Here is a 19,381-nt window from a genome sequence, read left to right as displayed (position 1 = left end):
CACTATATAAAATATTTTAACAAAATTTTAATATAATTTTAATATTGCAAAAACTTTAAGAATTTATTCTGAATTATCAATCAACTTATGCAAAACTGTAATTATAAAGGAAATAGTAAAACATTATTTTAAACGATATAAACAAAAATATTTTTTATTTAAATTAAAAATGAGATTAAAATATATGATTATATTACATAACTCAAATTTGAAGCGTCAACCATAAATATTTTATCAATAAGATCTTAAAGCAATAGTTTTGAAAATTTTCTAATAAAAGTACTAATTAAAAAGTTCTAATTAAGTTTAATTTCTTTAATCAATTTCTAATAAATTTTTTGAAAGTTCGATTTGTCGGCATTTCTGTTAAAAAAAGCAAACTATCTCAATCGATTAACAGCGTATCCTTGTAATCATGTAAAAATTAACACAGGCTGTGAAGCGGAATTCATCAACTCTATGTTGTATCACCTCCTACATCTGTCTGTTTGTCTGTTCTCTTGTCGCACAGATGTATAAACATATATGTCATATATGTAACGTGTGTATATCGAGTACATATGACAGAACAGAAAAAGTTTAGCAGGATATAAAATAAAGCTAGACGTGCGGTAGAAACTGGAATGTACGCCAGATAAAATGTCATATGTATACTGGATGCTAGAAATCTCATAATTTCTCTCTTTGATAAATAATAAAAATAGATTTAAAAAGTAAAAATAAATCTAAATAGTTAACGTAAAATAGTTAATGTAAAATATATAATAATATATAACGTAATAATATAATTTAAATACACTTAATCTCAATAAATTAAAATATAGCATATTCGGTACGCGAATATAAGAATTAAAAGTTTAATAAATAAAATTGAAACAAAATATTATACTCGTTATTGTAATCGATGTAAATGATTATATATTTAGGAAATTATTTCTCTTGGTTATCATAATTTTTTTTTAAATCGTCGCTGCGGCTTCATAAATCTCTCGTTAATATGTCTCGTGAAGTCAAGGAGCTTCTCTCGTCGCAATAAGTTCTAACAATTAATCTGTCTCGCAATTATTAATTATACTAGCTGAGGTGATTTTATTCGTCGTAGTGCGCGTATAAGCAATCAATAGCTGTAGCGGTAACGAAGTTTGTTACTTTTGCCAATTAGAAGCGAAAAAAAAATATTTTCTATGTCTCGGCAAACTTTTGCAAATTATATGTTTAGAAATAAGAAGTTTTTCCAAGAAACGAAAACATTTCAACTATATATATATATATATATATAGTTGAAATAAGAAAATTCAACGACATTAAATGATTATCACAGCAGAATTGAAAAAATAATTAAATTTTTTCCAAAATATGTATATTAAATACATTCTAAATAAATTCTTTAAAATTAATAAAAACATCTGATTACGTTATACATCTACGTTTTAGCTTTTTACTTAGCTGATCGTAATTATCATTTTAATCGTTATCGTTTAGAAAGATATATCACTATTAATTTAAGAAAAATAGATACAATTTTATGAGTATCTCTTCGCAAAATCGATTTATCGAAGATTTTTTAATTATAATTCTATAGATTTGTTAATCTTTATCTTTATTGTCCTCTTTCTTGGACGAACTTTCCTGGACAGAACTATAAGAGACTTTTATCTTGATAAAAATCTTTTTCCTTGAAATTACAAGAAATGCAGCAGAATTTACTAGAAGTAAAATCGGAATGTATTTTCTGCCGTTCTGTCGTTTTCTCCTCTCTCTTTCTCTGAAAATTTTGATTTTTCATACAATAAAAAAAAACAAAGTTTTATTGCAACAAGTACATACACAACGCAAATTTATAAATCATAAATCATAAATTATGTATTTTGTGTAAAACTCTTCGAGCATAAATAGATACGATAATAAATAAATACGATTAAGCAATATTCTTTAGCTGTTCCAAACTAATAGTATTAATAATATGTTCGCAATAAATGAAATTTATTAATAATGAATTATTTATTTGCACGAAAATCTCGTTCATTACACAATAAACATGCGATTTTACAAATGTGTTACAACTAAACACGCATCAATATAATTATACAATATCAAAATTGTAAATTATTGCGCCAATCACAAATAATTAAACGGCTCAAATGACAGGTGATTTGATGCTTGTCGCTTTAATTTCATTGAAATTATTGAAAATAACATATAAAATAAAGCTTTTTATTTCTTTTGAAGCTATCTTTTAAATATTTAATTACAAAATAATCTTTATTTTTAAAAATGCGATCTAAGATGTTTAGAATTAAATTTTCCGATTTTTGTTATATATTGTAAAAAGAGTATTCATAAAGTAAAAAAAAACATAATATAATAGACAGCTGTGTCACGCTTTCTCTGCAACTATAAAAAAAAGATGACCCTCTTGTTATCTGGGTCGTTTCGCAAATTGGAATGACATCAATTCGTATACAGGCTCTCTCGTCACATATTCTTTACCTTCTCTATAAATCTCCGAACGCATTGCTTATTCTCAATTTTATTGAATGCAAGAATTATTCTATAATGCATATTAAGATTGATTTTAATTAATAAAGTATAATAAACAGAATTATATTATTAATTATTACTATTAATATTATTAGCATATTTATTAAAAGTATTCACTAGTATATTTTTAGATATATTAGGAAATTATCGTTTTTTATTACTTTTATTATTTTTATCATTATGATTTATCATACAATAATGATTTGATTAAAATATAAATCATAAGAAGATGAATCCATAATAATTAATAAATAATTAATTATAATAATATCAAGGAAGAGAGAAAAAGAGAGAGAGAAAATTTGAAATTATATATAGATATTTTCATTATTTATTATTTAAAACATTTTATTATAATTATATTTTTCATTATTTCATATTTTTATTTTTATTAATAAAATTTATAGAAAATTAATTATTAATTAATAATTATAACTTGCAAGAATAAAATATAAAATATCAATGTCAAATCTAATCCGTGACAGATTATTTTTAAAAATGTTGTCTTTTTTTAAACTATTTTTCTAAATGAAACAAGAAAAATCAATAATTATTTATTTTTGTTTTAATATTTTTATTATTTATTTAATATTATTATGATTCTCGGCGAAGATTAAGACGTTACCGAGGTAAAATGAGACGCATATTTTGACAAAATCTCGTATGTTATCCCAGGTTATTTCCCTGACAAGGGAAGTGAAAAAGATACCAAAGAAGAGATGGACTGCTCTTTCGCAGGTCCTTACATATTACATAGCTACGTGACTAGATTTATCGACGATGACCAGAATAGTAAATATGTACTCAGACTGTCCATTTGCGATGAACATTCCATTTTCGAGGAATTTATCTCGGAACTGAACGTCAAATTCAATTTAAATAACTGATTAAGCAATTTGCTAAAATATCTATAGCTTTAGAGAATCTACAAAAATCAATATTAGAATCAATAAGCAATTTATATGTAAATAGCATATTTTTATTTAGTTCATACTTGATTTTTCTTCTACGCGATATTATTCTTGCAGATAACATGTCACAATTAGTAATTTTAATTTTTAATTTAATTTGGTTTAACTTTTAATTGAATTTCCAAGGAGTTTTTACATATGTATGAAAATGGCTTTTTGGGAGCCGAAAGACCATTTTACAGAAATTAACATTTAACGTAACATTAAATATTTCTTACGTAAAAATTAACACGTAGCGTTCTACTAATAATTCGATTAATTATAATTAAAAATGTTAATCAAATTGTTTAATAACTAAATATAAATAGATCTTTTTTACTCGTTAATATGATATTAACACTTGAATATAGTACGATATGAAAGAAATCTCGCGGAAAATTTTATGTATGAATATCTGATTTTTAAATCATCTTTAATATCCTCTTTCTCTGTAATATTTTCTTTTAATTTCGTAAACATTTTAAAAAATACGATGATACTTTATATTTTAATATTAAATGATTTTCTCCATTGTTGTGACATAAAATAAAATTTTTGATAGTCAATGAATACAATATCTGTGATGAACGAATCCGTTCAACTAGCATTATTGTTTATATATAAGTTGAAATTACATGAAGTAGGATTTAAATGTCCCTGAAAACGAATGATTTTGTTGTCTCACGTTATGCAAGTGTTATTAATATTACAAGAGTATCTCAGATTTACATGACTTAGCTTAAATTAAAAAATAAAAGGATCGCAATTAAGAAATAGATTTATTTTTAAAAAGATAAAAAAAGTTTATGTGAGGTAATTTAACTGAAAAAACGTACATAAAATAATATAGAACGAATTATAAAATTATGAAATCATGTGAATGATAATAAATAAATGACTAACCTGCTCTTAAAATAATTTAAAATAATTTTAATTAAATTAGTATTTCAACAATTACATAGATTTTATTTGAAGAATTTTACATTAAAACAATTTTAAATTATTTTAAAGTTAAAATGTTATATACATATCTTTATTTTCTTTCTTTTTGAAAAATATTGAAAAGATATCTTGGATTGTCTCTAAGAAAGAGTTTTTTAATTTTCAAAGGTCTTTGTGAATTATTTATGAACAAGATAAATATTGGATATCACAAATTATCAATTATTATCTAGAAATTATTCTTTATTGATAAGCTCAGGAAAGAATTTCTTTTTATAATTGATAAGCTCAGGAAAGAATTTCTTTTTATAAAGATAAAAATGGCATAAAGTAATTCAGTAATTTATTGATTCACACACCTCTCGATGTTTCCTTATATTATAATATTTATAATAATAATCATCATAAAATCATTATAATAATAATAATAAATCTTGTTATTTCGAATTATTGTACATCGATATATTATCTCATAATATATATATATATATAATATCTATATCTCGTATGTATATATATATTCTATATTAATATTTATATATTTATAGACTTTTCTATCTGCGTTTCCCGCCATTAGAGAATAGATTCTTAAAACTCTCTATATTTTATCACCTGCCGAGAGTAAATCCTGGCAACGAGAGATTGAGAAAACTTTGCGTGCTTAAAAAAAAACACGCCTCTGCCGAGCATCACGAGCATTATATTCTTATTTTTTTTAAATATTTTATTCTTATTTTTTCGACATGATTCGCTGTACCCACCGAGAAATAATCCGAGAATTAATGAAAAGTTAATCCCAAAATTACTTTATTCGATATCAATCATTATTAATAACTATTTACTGTTTTCGTTTTTTTTTTTATTAAATTGAGATAATTAGTAATTTTCTAATTTTTAAAAATTAAAAATTAGATTATTATTATATATTTCAAGATGTAATTAGCTAAACATAGCTAATGTTTAATTAATAATAATTAATATCGAAGAGATTAACGAGGAAAAAGCTCACTACTTTTTTTTCACGCAGAAGCCAACATTACTACACTTTTGTGACAAAGAAAAAAGAATTTTTAAAATTTGGCCTAAGTCCGTAATTGGGGTTTACTCTAATGATACGACTTAGTTCTTAAAAGGAGCCTTATAAAATACGGACTTGTTTTACTCTTGATATATTAGTGATTGGAATAATTATGAAAACAATGATAATAATCATGATGTATATTACGCTAATAGTGATAATGATAGCAGTAAATCCTTTACTTCTGTCGCATTTGCAGATATTGTGAAATTGACTTTTCTGTTGATCCTTGAATTAAAGATCCGGAAACCGATATAATTTCTGAGAATCTAATCGAAAAAACTGTATAATCATGTATAAAAATCCCCGTCAAAAAGTTTACTTTTTCTGTGAGAAAAATAAATTCAATTAATTTATTTACATAGTCTATAATTTTAGTTAAAAAATCTTTTCCTTTTTTTCTATTTTTTTCAATATATACAGAATATGAAGAGATTGATCATGATATCAATTGAAAAAAGAGGCAATACTTCATATAAAGATAAATCAAAGTAGTAATAAGTTGAAAAAATTAATAACAGTACTTTTTCATATATATAACTCCATATTCAAAAATTTATTTCGATAATTTAAAAATCGATATTGAACGGAATTATACCGATTTCTAGTTAGGTTTGGATATTTTAGACTTTTTCTCACTAATTTTTATTACGTGTCTTCCGATCGCACAATAATTTGAAGAAAAGAGAATGCGAAGTGCTATATGCAAAAGGACTAGAGACTACGTTGTTGTCAGAATTAAGTAATAAAAAACAAAGACTATGATATATTATTGAATAAACAAAGAGCGTTTCCAAAGAAACGTCTCTAGCGATCTCTTTTGTACTTTTTTGATTAAAGATTTATTACAATCGCTCATTCGTTCATTAGATTGTGATGTTAAATATGAATGAATGAGTGAATGCATGTGTGTATCGGGTGTTCGATAATAATCTTAACGCTTAAACATACGTGCTACTTTTGTTTACTCTTTAATTTCTCCCTCAACGCTTTTTATAAAAGTTCGCATAGTGTTATCTATAATATTTAACACAATTGTGAACCACACTTATGCGGAGAATTTAATATACCGTCATCATCATTATCATTATTAAATAATAATACATTATATTCTCCGCATAAAATTAAAACTACATCTTTTTTCTTCACAGAGCAAAGTACAATTTTTCAAATCCATTACTTATTTTTTTTCTATCAACATACCATTGGAGATAAGCGCTCTGGATAATTGCGCGATCTTGATCATTAAAAAGAGGTTGATCATTAAAGAGAGATATCGTTGTTCATGTGTTTAGCTACTCTTTAACGCAAATCTGAGTTGTAATAATAAATTAAGAACGATTATATACGGAATTTGACTTTTTTAAATTATTATTCTTGAAGATCTTATCTCGAATGTGTCGGAATTAGCGTGATTGTACAGGGTGTCCCGTACCAATTCTCAAGATTTTTTGGCTAAAAAAATTAGACGAAATACTTATATTTAATTCAATATTTACTTAATTGAGAATTTACATTTAATCTTTTTGTTACAGAAAAATCTAAAAAGTAAGAAAAATAAAATTTTATAAGCTATTTGCATCTATTTAATTTAATTTACGAAAATCTCATTATCTCCAATGATTAAAATCAAACTATATTTATTAATATAATTTTTAAACGATTATTATATGTATTACTCAAAAGTTAATTATTCAAAAATTACTCGTGTCTAAATAGTCTTTCTTTTTAATGAGAAAAAGAGAAAACTTAACACCCTGTATTATTTTGTTGGTTATAATACAATGGAACTCCTTTATTTTGTCTCCTGTTATTCTGAATTAGCTACACTTCAGTAAACTGGAATTTTTACGCTATTCTTCTATTAAATTTATCACATGATTACATGATTATATATAAAGTGAGAAAACCAATAAAAGAGAAAGAACACAATATTTTTTTTTGCAAGAGTACCATCAGAATAAAATGCGAATTTAGGAACAGTTCCAGAATAACAGGGGGCTATGGTCTAGCCAAATTTAAAATAGAGGAATTCAATTATAATGGGACACGCGTCAAAAAATTATTCGAAAATTTATTCATCCGAACGTTTCCGCAAAATTCCGCAATTTTGTAGGAGAGAAAATGTAAATTTTTTTCTCTCGTTCGAAATTACATTTTTACAAACTATTTGTGAAAAAATGTTATTTTCAATAGCCTAACAATTAAATTTCTATTATGCAAAACGGCTCGATAATATATAACAAACGACAATGTTCTCCACTTTCGCTCACTGTCACTGGCAATGAATTATATAACACTTATACATATAATGTATTGTTTGAAGATTTTTATGCTAATATATAACATACTCAACATTCTTTTCAAGAAAATTAAATTCGTGCTTTCTTCTGATATTCCATTCTAGTAAAATAATTATTGCATTAACTTTCTTGAGTAATATTATTTAAGCATTCATATAACAAAAATTTTGAATAAAAATTTCAACAAAAAAAATTTCCACATTTGCATTATTTTACTATTTTATAATTGAAAATTTGTAGTAAATTTATAATTTAATTAGACATTTTTAAAAATGTATAGCAATAGTTCAATAATTAATTATTTTAATTTCATATAATAATTTAAATTTTTATTACGTCAATAATTAATTAATTTTTGATAATTATTGATTTTAAAGCATATTGAGGACAGTTTATATAAATCTGGATTTAAATTTCACACATTTTTACTTGTACGGTGAATAGTGATATAATACAGTTTTCAATTTTTTAGTAAATTGGTACATTGCCAGTGAATATGTATGGACGTAGTAGTTTTTCTGTATCGAGTTATTCATAAAGTACAGAATTTACGTGTATTATAGTTTACATTTTATATATAATTCTAGCTATTTTATCATTTTTAGCCAAGAGTAAACTTGTAAGAACGGAGATGCTTCTCATGTCAGTCGCAATACTTCTCTCTTAGGATTATCATACTATTCATCTTCAGTATCACCATCACTGCTGTAATCCTGCAGAGTGGGTGGTCTTGAAAAGGGTGCTTCGTTGGTTTGACTACAACATTAAAAAAAGATATTAAAATATGCCAAGAATAATCTCTACTTTCTTCTTTTAAATTTTCACTTGATCTCTAAGCATTAAAAGTATTAATTATTTTACATAGTCTAGTATTAATCTAATTTTTTAAAGAAAATAAAAAGTCAAAAAAAAATATTATAATAATCATATAATTAAAAATGTTTAATTATATTATATTAAAAATGTTTAATTATGTGATTATATATTATAGTAATATTTATATTTAATTATAATATTATTAAATTATAATTATCAAGAATATTTTTTAATTATAATTTTAAGCTTTTTTCCAAATTTAGTTTATCTTTTTTAAATTATTTTAAATTATTTTCTAAGCTTCTCTGTATTGTGACTATGACTTTCAAGGAATTAACGAGATAGACATTACTCACGCTAATCTACGATAATGATTTAACCATTCTTCCAACATCTGCGCAACGAGTAGTGGTCTTTTGTGAAGCTTCTGATGCGCGACAAGAATTCCACCTTCGGTCCTGCATACATCCAACCATTCCTTGTAGATGGATTCCTCGCGACCAATCTCGTCCGCCGTGAGAAAGTGTATTGGTAGGAGTTTATGCTCACGGTCCATTAGCGGCATGAAGGTGGTTTGCATCTGGATTTGCAATTGTTCGAGCGAACTATTATTACTACTTACCACCCCATGAGACGCTAAGGGTGGTATTCTGGACGAAGTGTACGGCTCAATTGGCACCAATGCCGTAAAGTGACCGCGAGTGTAACCCAAAGCGATCGGTGAGCGAATGCAGAATGAAGGTTCCCAGAGCAATGGAAGATAGACGCCCTCGAATCTTGCATAGCCTAGAAAAATGGAAAATGGAAATCATCGATTATATTTTAAAATCAATATACTTTCAAATCTTTAAATATTTTTAAAACTTTAGATTTAAAACAATCTTTGTTTTTGAAATATTAAAAAGAACCTTAAATTTAAAAAATTGTTGAATTGTTTTCGAAATCTTTATATATAGTCTGTAAAATTTTTAAAAAAAGCAAGATAAATTTTATCACTTATAAAACTTTCTATTGTTAAGATTTTACTATTGAGATTTTCACATAAACTTAAGAAAATAATTGTTAATTTAAGTTTAATTATGATTATAAGTCTTCTAATAAAGATTTACAGTTTTTAAGAAAAAACTGTAAATCTTTAATAGAAGACTTAAAAGGAATTATACATAAAAGAATTATAAATCTCTCAGCAGATAATTTTAATTTAATAAAATTATTTTAATTTGTTAAGAAAATACTTGGAAATCAATTAATAATTATTAAACAAACTTTATTTTAATTTACCTATATCTTCACCACGAAAGCTTTTAACATATTTAACTCCGTAGACGATAATGGGTCGTCTTAAAATGTGGGCAAGAGCAAATACATGCAATTGTTCTAACGCACTTCCAGGTTGAGCGGCTGTTGCCAATAAATTTTCCCAGTCTTCTTGCCATTGTGTTTCTTCTAAAGTAAAATCTAACATTCTAGCTGCCTGCGAGGCTTCGTATTCTCTCCATCGAGGATAAAAGCTAAAATAATATTATATATTTAAATATATATTTGAAAACCATTTTATCAATTTGCATATTATTCAAGCATTATTATTATTATTATTATTATTATTAAGATACTATATAATATCTATATAGTATCTTAAATTTCATTCACATAAAGATATATGTTTTTATTACATCATTAATTAAACTAATTTAATGAACTTACATTACATTAAATTAATTATAAAGCGCTTACAATTGTCCGGCTTGTTGCAGAGTGTCAGCGAGCGCTCTTCTCAAGGCGTTATCCCTATCAAAAACACCCCAGGTTGCCTGCATGGCAGAGTCTAGAAGGCAGTCTCCGGCCGATCGATTCCAAAGTGCGTGTAAACGGCTGCCTAATCGTTCAGTAATTTCTAAGGACCAATTTAGAGCTGGAGGTTCACCTCCACCACCTTCTAATTGCTGTTGAGCTTCCTTATCTAATAATTCTTCCAACATCTGCTCTTGCACGATACTCGGTAAGTCTTCAACCTTGAAATATATCAAGCAATCTCTATGTAGGAAAATAATATCAATATATTTGTTTTTAATAAATGTCGATATTGAACACTCAAAGAAGTTTAAAAGAAAATGATTAAAGGATGGAAAATTGAGAATGTAGAAATTTTGAAGATTGGAAGAAATTTAAAATATAAAAATATAGAAATTTAGAGAAGTTTAAGAAGAAACTATTTAAAGGATGAAAATTAGAAGTTTAAAAACAAATATTATTTAGTAATTAAAATTATTTTAGTTTTCAATTAAAATTTACATTAAATTATTATATATGTATTAAAATAACCTCGGCTGGCAGCGCGAAGGTGGCCATATCGGTGACAAAATAACAGGGAAAGGAACCTTTACGTAAGCGTATACTATTGGTGACGTGTCGGCGAATCTGCACCGCAAGATCTGGCGCAACATAGCTTGGTACCCTCTTCACACCCGAACCCGAACCCTCGATTTGCGACAACAATGTTGCTAAAATATCTTCTCTTTGAAACCTTAAAATTGTATCAATTAAATTATAAGAATATTGAATTACAGATTTTTATATATTTGCAGAGTATCGGCGAGCATCTTACTTAAAACTTATCGAAAATATCTCAAATGACTTGCACAATGAAGATTTTGTTTATAATATTATATTTATAATCATGTGTAATAAATAAAATATGTGTAAATAATAAAATAATCGATTATATGAGAATACATTTTAAGAGAAAAAAGTATAAGCTAATATGAACAAAAACCATTTATTTTCTTTTTTTTCTTGATTCAAGAAAATATGTTTAGCATGTTTATATTCTAATTTTATTATTTCTAATTTTTTAAATTTCTTTAACGATATATTCAAATGTTTCTTTTTTTTCATTTAGAGAAATCACACACTATCTCTCTATATTTTTAAAATTTTATTTAATTTATTAATTTACTAAAAATTTAATTTTTCTATGTACCTAATAGCCAAGTGCACTAAGGTGTGCCCGACGTCAAACGCGCTACTTCTATTGAGGAGCAAAACCTCAGAATGCGTCAGTTGACGAGCGGGATCACCACCGCTCGCCAGGTAAGCTTCGACGGGAGTGTTGTCACCCTCGACAATACCGAGACAAGCATTGAGCCAACACCAATCGGTGTGGCGTTTCAACTGCTTCAATCGGCGCTCGTAATCACAGTTATTCGGGGATTGAGGAGTCGACAGGCTGTCATTTCGACTGTCTGCATATCTATGTGAGCCTCTGAAAAGTGTTACATTATTGTAAATATATATATGTTATAATATATATTTTTAGAAAAATATATCAATTTTCACAGAATATATTACATATGAATATTTAGTGGATTTTTTGTGTGAATCTACATATAACATTATATGTAATAAATTCGAAATGGAATATTGAAAATGTGAACATATTTTGACTAATTATTTTAGTATCCTTAAGTATTTTCTCTTGACAGTATATTTTTTCTGTAAATATTACACATACACACAAGAAATATATAACATTGAATAATAGGAAAAATTATATCTTTCATAATTCCAAAACTATATAATATTTGCAAAGAGAAATGTAATATACAAAATGTAATATAATTTATTTACCTCCTTCCTATCGCCAAATTATCTTCTCTCTGTGTTTGATGAATATAGGATGCATGCAGCGGAGGTGACGGCAGGCTCCGTTGACTGTGCTCCCTCTCGGGACTCGGTAAAATTACTCCTACATTTCCTTGTGTATTTTTATCCCTCCTATCTTTCTCCTTTAGATGACCACACATGATGCATTTAGTCGCTTTTGGCCAGTTCTCATAAGTACACACGTGGCAAGACCACTTTTCTGGATGCATATTATATAACCTTTCCGGATGGAGATTGATTGGCGAAGGATTCAACTGGGAATTTGATCCCGAGTTTGGCGGCCCATCGGCCAATCGTAGTGGTGCTAAATGTTCATGCAGATTCGAGGCTAACGAATTAACAGATTGATTGACCGGTTTACGATTGCTGCACTGAACGCAACGTGTTGTATTCTGATAATTAAGATAAGTGCACATGCTACAGGCCCACTTTCCTGCAGAAGGTAAATTCTGACTATAATTTTGCGAGATGTAGTTATCTGTAGGGCTTATCTGGGGCACAGGACCAGAAGCAACATTTGAGGAACCTCTTTGAGGGCTAGGATCCCGAAGACGATATATGTCTTCACCTAGGAGAGGTTTTGCGCCCCTACACATAGTGCATTTTAAAGAAGAGGGCCAGTTTTCATAAGTGCAGTACTCGCAGATCCATTTCTGCTCTGTTTCTTCAAGTCTGCTGGTCATCTTCACTAGATGAAGATTAATTAACAGAGTTTTTGGTCTCTTTACTATGGAGGATACAGTACTTCTTGCAGAAGGAAATATTAGATGAAAGATGTGCACTGAGTATTAAATATCCTAAATATCTTGACTGTATCTTCTATGCCTTGTACATGATTTATTAGGAAATTTGTATCTTAGTGTTTAATTTTTTTTCTATATATGGTCCAATTTATGCTATGTGATCAGCATTATGTTTGATTGTGATGAGATAAAGATGCTAGCGATATGCCAATATGGACATCGATGGAAGAATCTAAAAAGAGAAATAACAAAATTTCTATTAAAAATCTGTTATAAAACTTTCATATATTTTTTATATATTTATAAGAAAAATCCTGAATGAAATAGAAAAATCAGGATTGTTCTAAGTCAGATATCTTGCATGTAACATCTCTAGAATTTTTCTTCTCAATTATACAAAAAAAAATTTTTGTCCATTATTCAAAATGTTTTCTAAATGATTTAAAATTTCTACTTATTTATCTTGTTTAAAGAAAAGTTGTTACATTATACATGTATATATTATGAAGCAAAATACAGGGAACACTTTGGTTAATTTTAAGTTTTGTTGAAAACTTTCTGTCAATAAAATTAAGCAAGTTTTGATGCACGGAAAAAAATAAAATATAGAAAATGAGAAAAATGTAATTGAAATAAGCAGATATAATTAACAAAACGTAATATTATGAATCAATATTTATATTAAATATTCATTATTAGATAATGCGACATCCAATTTAATATTTATCTTTTATATGCACGATAATGGGACATATCCAATTTGATTATATTTTCTGTTTTTTGCGTTACATATCTAAAGTATCCGTCAATTCAACTTTTACATAAATTTCATATCTCATGTTATTTCATAACAATATTAATATTTAAAATGGCTTAATTTTTTTAGGTATATCTTGTGCTACAATATATAAACATTTTAGATAATTATTATGCTTTTTTTCTCTTTGTTTACATGCATACATTTTGCAAACATGGTCTTTTTATATGTCGCGTGACGAATATAAAATCTGTACGACCATGTACATACTTGCTTTTTAATTTCTTCATTTGCTTGAAAAACAAATCTACAAGTAAATATTTGGAATATTCAAATTCGAAGTGCCTTGAATCTGCTCTTTTTTCAGTTATACTCAATTAAGTCGGGAGAACACGCGACACCGCGTGATTCCCTAGATCCTTTATATCTGCTCATCGAAGCGTCTCGTCGGTAAACCTAACCTATCGGAGAACGAGAAACTTCGATCTATAGTACAAAGAAAGGTAACGAGTTTAAAAGTTAAAAATTGCATTATTTTCAGACAGTCTGGTACGCTACCTCGTCGGATCGGTAACCTTGATGTTATCCCGAACCACCTCGGAGCTCTCGCGCGCCGAAAACTATCGTCACACTGGACTATCCTCCATTGAGAGATCTTTCAAATTGACACTATCCAATCGACTCGTGTATCATTCGTGCGCCAACGAATGATGCCTTCGGACGCACCACCTCGCATTCGGGACGCAGGTAGGTTAGAGAGCCAGTACGCGCACACGCACGTACACGCATACGTCGATTTGACGCGACAGACGAGAAAAAAAGAAATATCCGGAATCGCGCGTAGCGAGAGAGATTCGCTCTCTCTCTTCCTTCAAAATTATCCCAGGAACGATCGAACGGTCACCAGGTCGCGGACGCCGAGATGAAAACGCAAGGGGGACCTCTCGTCTCGATGAAGACACGGACAGAAGACAGAAGCGCGGAGTTGCTGTCACTGTGCGCGACCGCGTCACGACATCGTCTACGAGTGTTCGCGCGCGCGCTCACGACGCGTCGTTCCCGAGCCAGCGTTTCTCTCGATGCTGGAGTAAACTGCTTCGCGAACTGCTGCGACGGCGACGACGACGGCGACGACGACGACGATTTCGCTCGCTGGCCACGGAAGTAGGTTTTGACAGTCATCCGCAAACAGACGGACGCCAGTGCTGCCAACCGTTCGGCCGCTCTCTCGCGTACCGTTACGTCACTCAGGCGCATGCGCGGCCGATCCTAATTTCAATCTGTCAAGTGCTCACGAGCGCGCGAAGACGGCCTAACCTTATCTCCTGTGGAATCAGCTGTATGTCGCGCGATGTTCTCTCGTTGGAAAAGTAAGCTTGATGCAATTTCGATGATTAGCGATTCTTAATTTTAAACTCCGTCGATTTGCACGTGAGACGATTTTACTCTAATTCAACTCTGTTTAACCTCAATCTTTTTGTCGAGCCTCTCGTTTTTTCCGCGCTTTCTCTTTCTTCTATTCGCGATAATTGAAATTGTAGTAACGTACAATTGTACGAATGTAAATAATTTAAATGATTAACACCGATTGACGGAGTCTAACCTCAAAACTCCTCGTGTTCTTGTCGATTCCTGTCTCGTGGCGAGAAACGCAAATAAACTCGATAAATCGCGCTAGGATCCAAGTAGGATTTAACAACTTGGTTTGATTATTTATGCAAACAAAGATGCCACTGTTGCCAACTGATTTGGTAATCCCGTTACATCACGCGAGGCTGACTTCGTTTTGAAACGTATTGTTCGCATCATTTTATTGTCGTGCCATTTCGCAAAAAGTTACTGATAACAATTCGAAAGAGATCCGTTTCCGGAAATCGCAGAAAAATGCTGTCTAGCTTTTCATTCGCGTTGTTGAATTTGACTCGTAAGTTTGTATAAATAATATCCGCAAATTAAATTCGCGCTGTCAGATTTTAATTTTCACTTTGATTAACGATTCTCCGCGAGATAAATTCTAATTGAAGTGGAAAAACCCGAGATGCGCTCGATGGTTTTCTAGCGGAGCTAATTTATTATTTATAAGTGTCTCGGGCCCTCTGCCAAATGTGAGACCACTAAACCTAAACATTTATCCTTGACATTTTGTCAACAAGATCGTGACATTGTACCGATCTCTTGGCGAGATGCTATAAAACGGCTTTCCCGCGTCAATATACATAGATTATTATCTTCCAAGGTCTACGTTATCACATGTAAATGAATTTATTCGTCTTAGCTTTACATCTTTTCAAGTGTTAAAGAGGAACATAGGAGATTTTCTTTTCAACACTCATTCAACAAGTATATACATATATTCGTTTTATTGTAGAAATTTCTGGAAAATTGCGAGCAACAATCTCGTGTTTCACATGTCATTTGCTTATGATTGACTTGTGACAATCAGCTGAGACGCGTCAACTATGGAAGACGCGTCAACTACAAAGAAAGCATCAACCATGCAGCTACCTGACTACCTGACTAATTGTAAGATTTATAATCCATCATCAGATGTAAACGTAACAGTGGATGGATTGGTGCTGCAGGTGCTATACGGAAGTGAGACGGAAACTGCACAGGATGTTGCTGAAGAGATTTGGAAGAGTGCCCAAAGGTTTTGTTTTTATTCCCCTTTTTGGCACATGAACCTTAAATTCTTCTCTAAAAAAATTTTTGGCACATAAATTCTCTCTCTCCCCCCCCCCCTTTCTCCTTCTCTCTCTTTCTACCTTATACCTTTAAATCTTTAAATAATCTTCAAATAGATATTCAAATTTATACTTCTATTATATCTTTAATATCTTTTATTCTTTTTGCACACTTTTAGTTTTTGCTTTAATTGTATATAAAACAGTATACTCAATGAAAGATAATTTATCTATTTAAGTTATAAATGTATAATTAATATATTTATTAGTCGTTACAATTATAAATTATTAATAATTTTATTAATAGTAATTATTAATTATAAAAAATAGATATATTTATAAAATCAAATTATATATTTTATAAATATTAAAATAAAATATCTTAAAAATTATTATCTAATTTAAAAAATAACTCTGAAACATGTTATATATTTTACAATTTTTAAAAAATACACAATATTCTATACTATATAAAGTTTTTTAAATTTAGAATATCTTATTATGAAACTTTGAATATAAATTTAACATTTTGTTTTTAAAGAAAACAAAGGCAATGCACTGTATCATCTTTGGACAAATACGACATGCGAAACCTGTCTTCCAGACAATTAATTGTCTTTGTTGTTGCAACTACTGGACAAGGAGATCTTCCAGCTAATATGAAAACATTTTGGAAACATCTACTAGACAAGAGTCTGTGGACAGATCAGCTGCGAAATCTAAACTATGGCATACTTGGTTTGGGTGATAGTTGCTCTCCAAAATTCAACTTTGCTGCAAAGAAATTAAACATACGTCTTGCACAATTGGGTGGCAAAGAATTATTACCCATTGGATTTGCTGATGATCAAAATGATTTGATGATTAATGCTCTAGTGAATTGCTGGATTAAGGAATTGTGGGAAAAAATTGCAAAAGTGTTTAAAATTTCTGTAGAAGACAAAATTCAGGATAATTTAATAATTGAAAAATATCATATCTCTATATATAATGATCATATTTTACATTCAGGTCTTTTAGATGGCGGATTGATATTATGGCCATCAAAGAGCGATATCTATTATCAAGAAATAGACACAAATGTGAATATTAATGTGAATATTAAAACAGGATCAATATATAACAATGTAAGAACCACTTCAATAGATCATTTTCAAGAAGTTAGATTAATAACTATTGAATTACCACATAAAATTAAGTATGATCCTGGAGATATTATTTATGTTAGACCAAAAAATTCTATAGAACAAGTGAGACGATTTTTTAATATACTTTACGGACACAATATACAACTGTTTCCAAATACAATGGTTGAAGTGAAGAAGAAAGAAATAAAAGTTCCTCTTGCTTTGCAATGTCGCTTACCTTTAAAGGAAATAGTTGAACAATATTGGGATCTGAATTTTAAGCCACGACAATCTACAATGCATACTTTGTCTCTTATCAGTGAAGATAAATTAGAAAAGAAAAAATTATATAAATTTGCTAGTCCATGTGATCAAGAAGAGCTTTATAATTATATATACAAGCCAAGAAAAAATATTTTGGAGGTCCTCATGGATTTTCCTCATACAACTAGTAAACTAAATATTCGATTATTATTTGAAATTATGTCACCCATAAGACCACGTCCTTATAGCATCGCTTCTAGCTCAAAAGCTACTCCAGATAAGATTCAAATTTTAGTAGCAGTAGTTGACTATAAAACTAGATTATTGGAGTCAAGATTTGGTTTATGTTCAAAATGGCTAAAAAATTTAAAAATAAATGACAAAGTGACATTTCGGATTCAAAAGGGAACTTTTCGATTTGAAGATAATAAGCCGATAATTATGATTGGTCCTGGAACTGGAGTTGCTCCATTTAGATCATTTCTTTTGGAGGAAGAAGAAAAGAAAAAAGACTTGAAGGAATGCGTTCTGTTTTTCGGGTGCCGAAAGAAGGATAAGGATTATCATTGCAGGGAAGATTTTGAACGCTTAGCAGAGAAGACAAATTTGAAAGTGTTTTGTGCATTTTCTAGAGATCAAGATTATAAAATGTAAGTCATTCACAATTACTTAGAAAACAAGAATGTAAAATTTATAAAGTTATAATTATTATTTTTATAATCTTATCGTTAGTATTTAATTTCCTTAACTGCTAATTATACTTTTAATATATATATTGTATCTTTTCAGATATGTGCAACATATTATTCGTGAACAAAGAGAGCTATGTTGGCAATTTTTGCAAAATGATGGCAGTATTTACTTGGCAGGAAACTCTAAAAATATGCCGAATGACGTGCGTGATGAATTCGTTGATTTGGCAAAAGAAATCGGTAAAATGACGGAAGAACAGGCAGAAAAGTTCATCAAGGATCTAGAAAAGAAAAATCGATATCAAATCGAGATTTGGGATTGAAAAGAGGATTGGTAAATAAAAAAAAATTACATCTTCAGGAAAAATGTTTAATATATATCAAGGATTCTTTGTCCAAAAAAAGAGAGTGTATATATATATTTTTTTTTCTTTTCATCTATATGATATTAATGTATATTATCTGCATACTAGTTCATTCGGATACACATGATTAATATTTGTATATACCTGTTGGTTTTCTATAATATAGTATCACTATATGCACATATCAGAATGGACTTTGAAAAGATAATACTTGAAAATACTTTCACATTTTAATTAATTTAATATTGTAATTATCATCAATCATATCAGAATAGACTTTGAAAAGACAATACTTGAAAATACTCTCACATTTTAATTAATTTAATATTGTAATTATCATCAATCATTTTTCTGTAAATAAGAATTTCTGATAAGATATATGCATTTATAGATATTTATGTACATATGTTAATAAATTTTTATATTCACTTTTTTCATAGTTATATTAAAAACGTT

At 28.8% G+C, this 19,381-nt stretch overlaps 2 protein-coding genes across 7 annotated transcripts; one reads left to right on the top strand and one right to left on the bottom strand.

Moving 5' to 3' along the window:
- Window positions 1-8,196: 8,196 nt before the first annotated feature.
- LOC105255815 (ubiquitin thioesterase trabid) lies at window positions 8,197-15,484 on the bottom strand. Of its 3 annotated transcripts, XM_025407084.1 has the most exons (9): window positions 14,352-14,523; window positions 14,064-14,254; window positions 12,258-13,268; window positions 11,611-11,892; window positions 10,953-11,154; window positions 10,365-10,642; window positions 9,912-10,141; window positions 8,987-9,416; window positions 8,197-8,570 (listed from the first exon to the last, which is right to left on the bottom strand). In XM_025407084.1, the coding sequence occupies exons 3-9, from the start codon at window positions 12,974-12,976 to the stop codon at window positions 8,492-8,494; spliced, it is 2,220 nt and encodes a 739-aa protein (XP_025262869.1). In that variant the 5' UTR covers window positions 12,977-13,268; window positions 14,064-14,254; window positions 14,352-14,523; the 3' UTR covers window positions 8,197-8,491. The 3 variants fall into 3 exon arrangements, with proteins under 3 accessions (XP_025262869.1, XP_011263625.1, XP_011263624.1); XM_011265323.3 differs by lacking the exons at window positions 14,064-14,254; window positions 14,352-14,523 and adding an exon at window positions 15,397-15,484; XM_011265322.3 differs by lacking the exon at window positions 14,064-14,254 and having other exon boundaries at window positions 14,352-14,524.
- Window positions 14,360-19,252, top strand: LOC105255817 (NADPH-dependent diflavin oxidoreductase 1). 4 transcript variants are annotated; one of them, XM_011265325.3, is made up of 4 exons: window positions 14,360-14,540; window positions 16,162-16,443; window positions 17,019-18,518; window positions 18,658-19,252. In XM_011265325.3, the coding sequence occupies exons 2-4, from the start codon at window positions 16,253-16,255 to the stop codon at window positions 18,881-18,883; spliced, it is 1,917 nt and encodes a 638-aa protein (XP_011263627.2). In that variant the 5' UTR covers window positions 14,360-14,540; window positions 16,162-16,252; the 3' UTR covers window positions 18,884-19,252. The 4 variants fall into 4 exon arrangements, with proteins under 4 accessions (XP_011263627.2, XP_011263626.2, XP_011263628.2 ...); XM_011265324.3 differs by lacking the exon at window positions 14,360-14,540 and adding an exon at window positions 15,042-15,163; XM_011265326.3 differs by lacking the exon at window positions 14,360-14,540 and adding an exon at window positions 15,592-15,717.
- The last annotated feature ends 129 nt before the right edge of the window (window positions 19,253-19,381 follow it).

Source organism: Camponotus floridanus, unplaced genomic scaffold (assembly GCF_003227725.1).
Source record: "Camponotus floridanus strain SB8 unplaced genomic scaffold, Cflo_v7.5 scaffold16, whole genome shotgun sequence".
Lineage (NCBI taxonomy): Eukaryota > Metazoa > Arthropoda > Insecta > Hymenoptera > Formicidae > Camponotus > Camponotus floridanus.
The sequence above is the reverse complement of the archived record's forward strand: the minus strand, read 5'-3'. Positions and strand labels throughout refer to the sequence as shown.

Bases quoted from the DNA above. Each gene is read 5' to 3' on its own strand.
- LOC105255815 (XM_011265323.3), bottom strand. From the start codon at position 12,976: ATGACCAGCAGACTTGAAGAAACAGAGCAGAAATGGATCTGCGAGTAC. The intron at 11,155-11,610 runs GTACATAGAAAA...TACAATTTTAAG, and splicing joins TTAGTGCACTTGGCTATTAG to GTTTCAAAGAGAAGATATTT. The intron at 8,571-8,986 runs GTGAGTAATGTC...TTAATGTTGTAG, and splicing joins AATCATTATCGTAGATTAGC to TCAAACCAACGAAGCACCCT.
- LOC105255817 (XM_011265325.3), top strand. From the start codon at position 16,253: ATGGAAGACGCGTCAACTACAAAGAAAGCATCAACCATGCAGCTACCT. The intron at 16,444-17,018 runs GTTTTGTTTTTA...TTGTTTTTAAAG, and splicing joins ATTTGGAAGAGTGCCCAAAG to AAAACAAAGGCAATGCACTG. The intron at 18,519-18,657 runs GTAAGTCATTCA...GTATCTTTTCAG, and splicing joins AGAGATCAAGATTATAAAAT to ATATGTGCAACATATTATTC.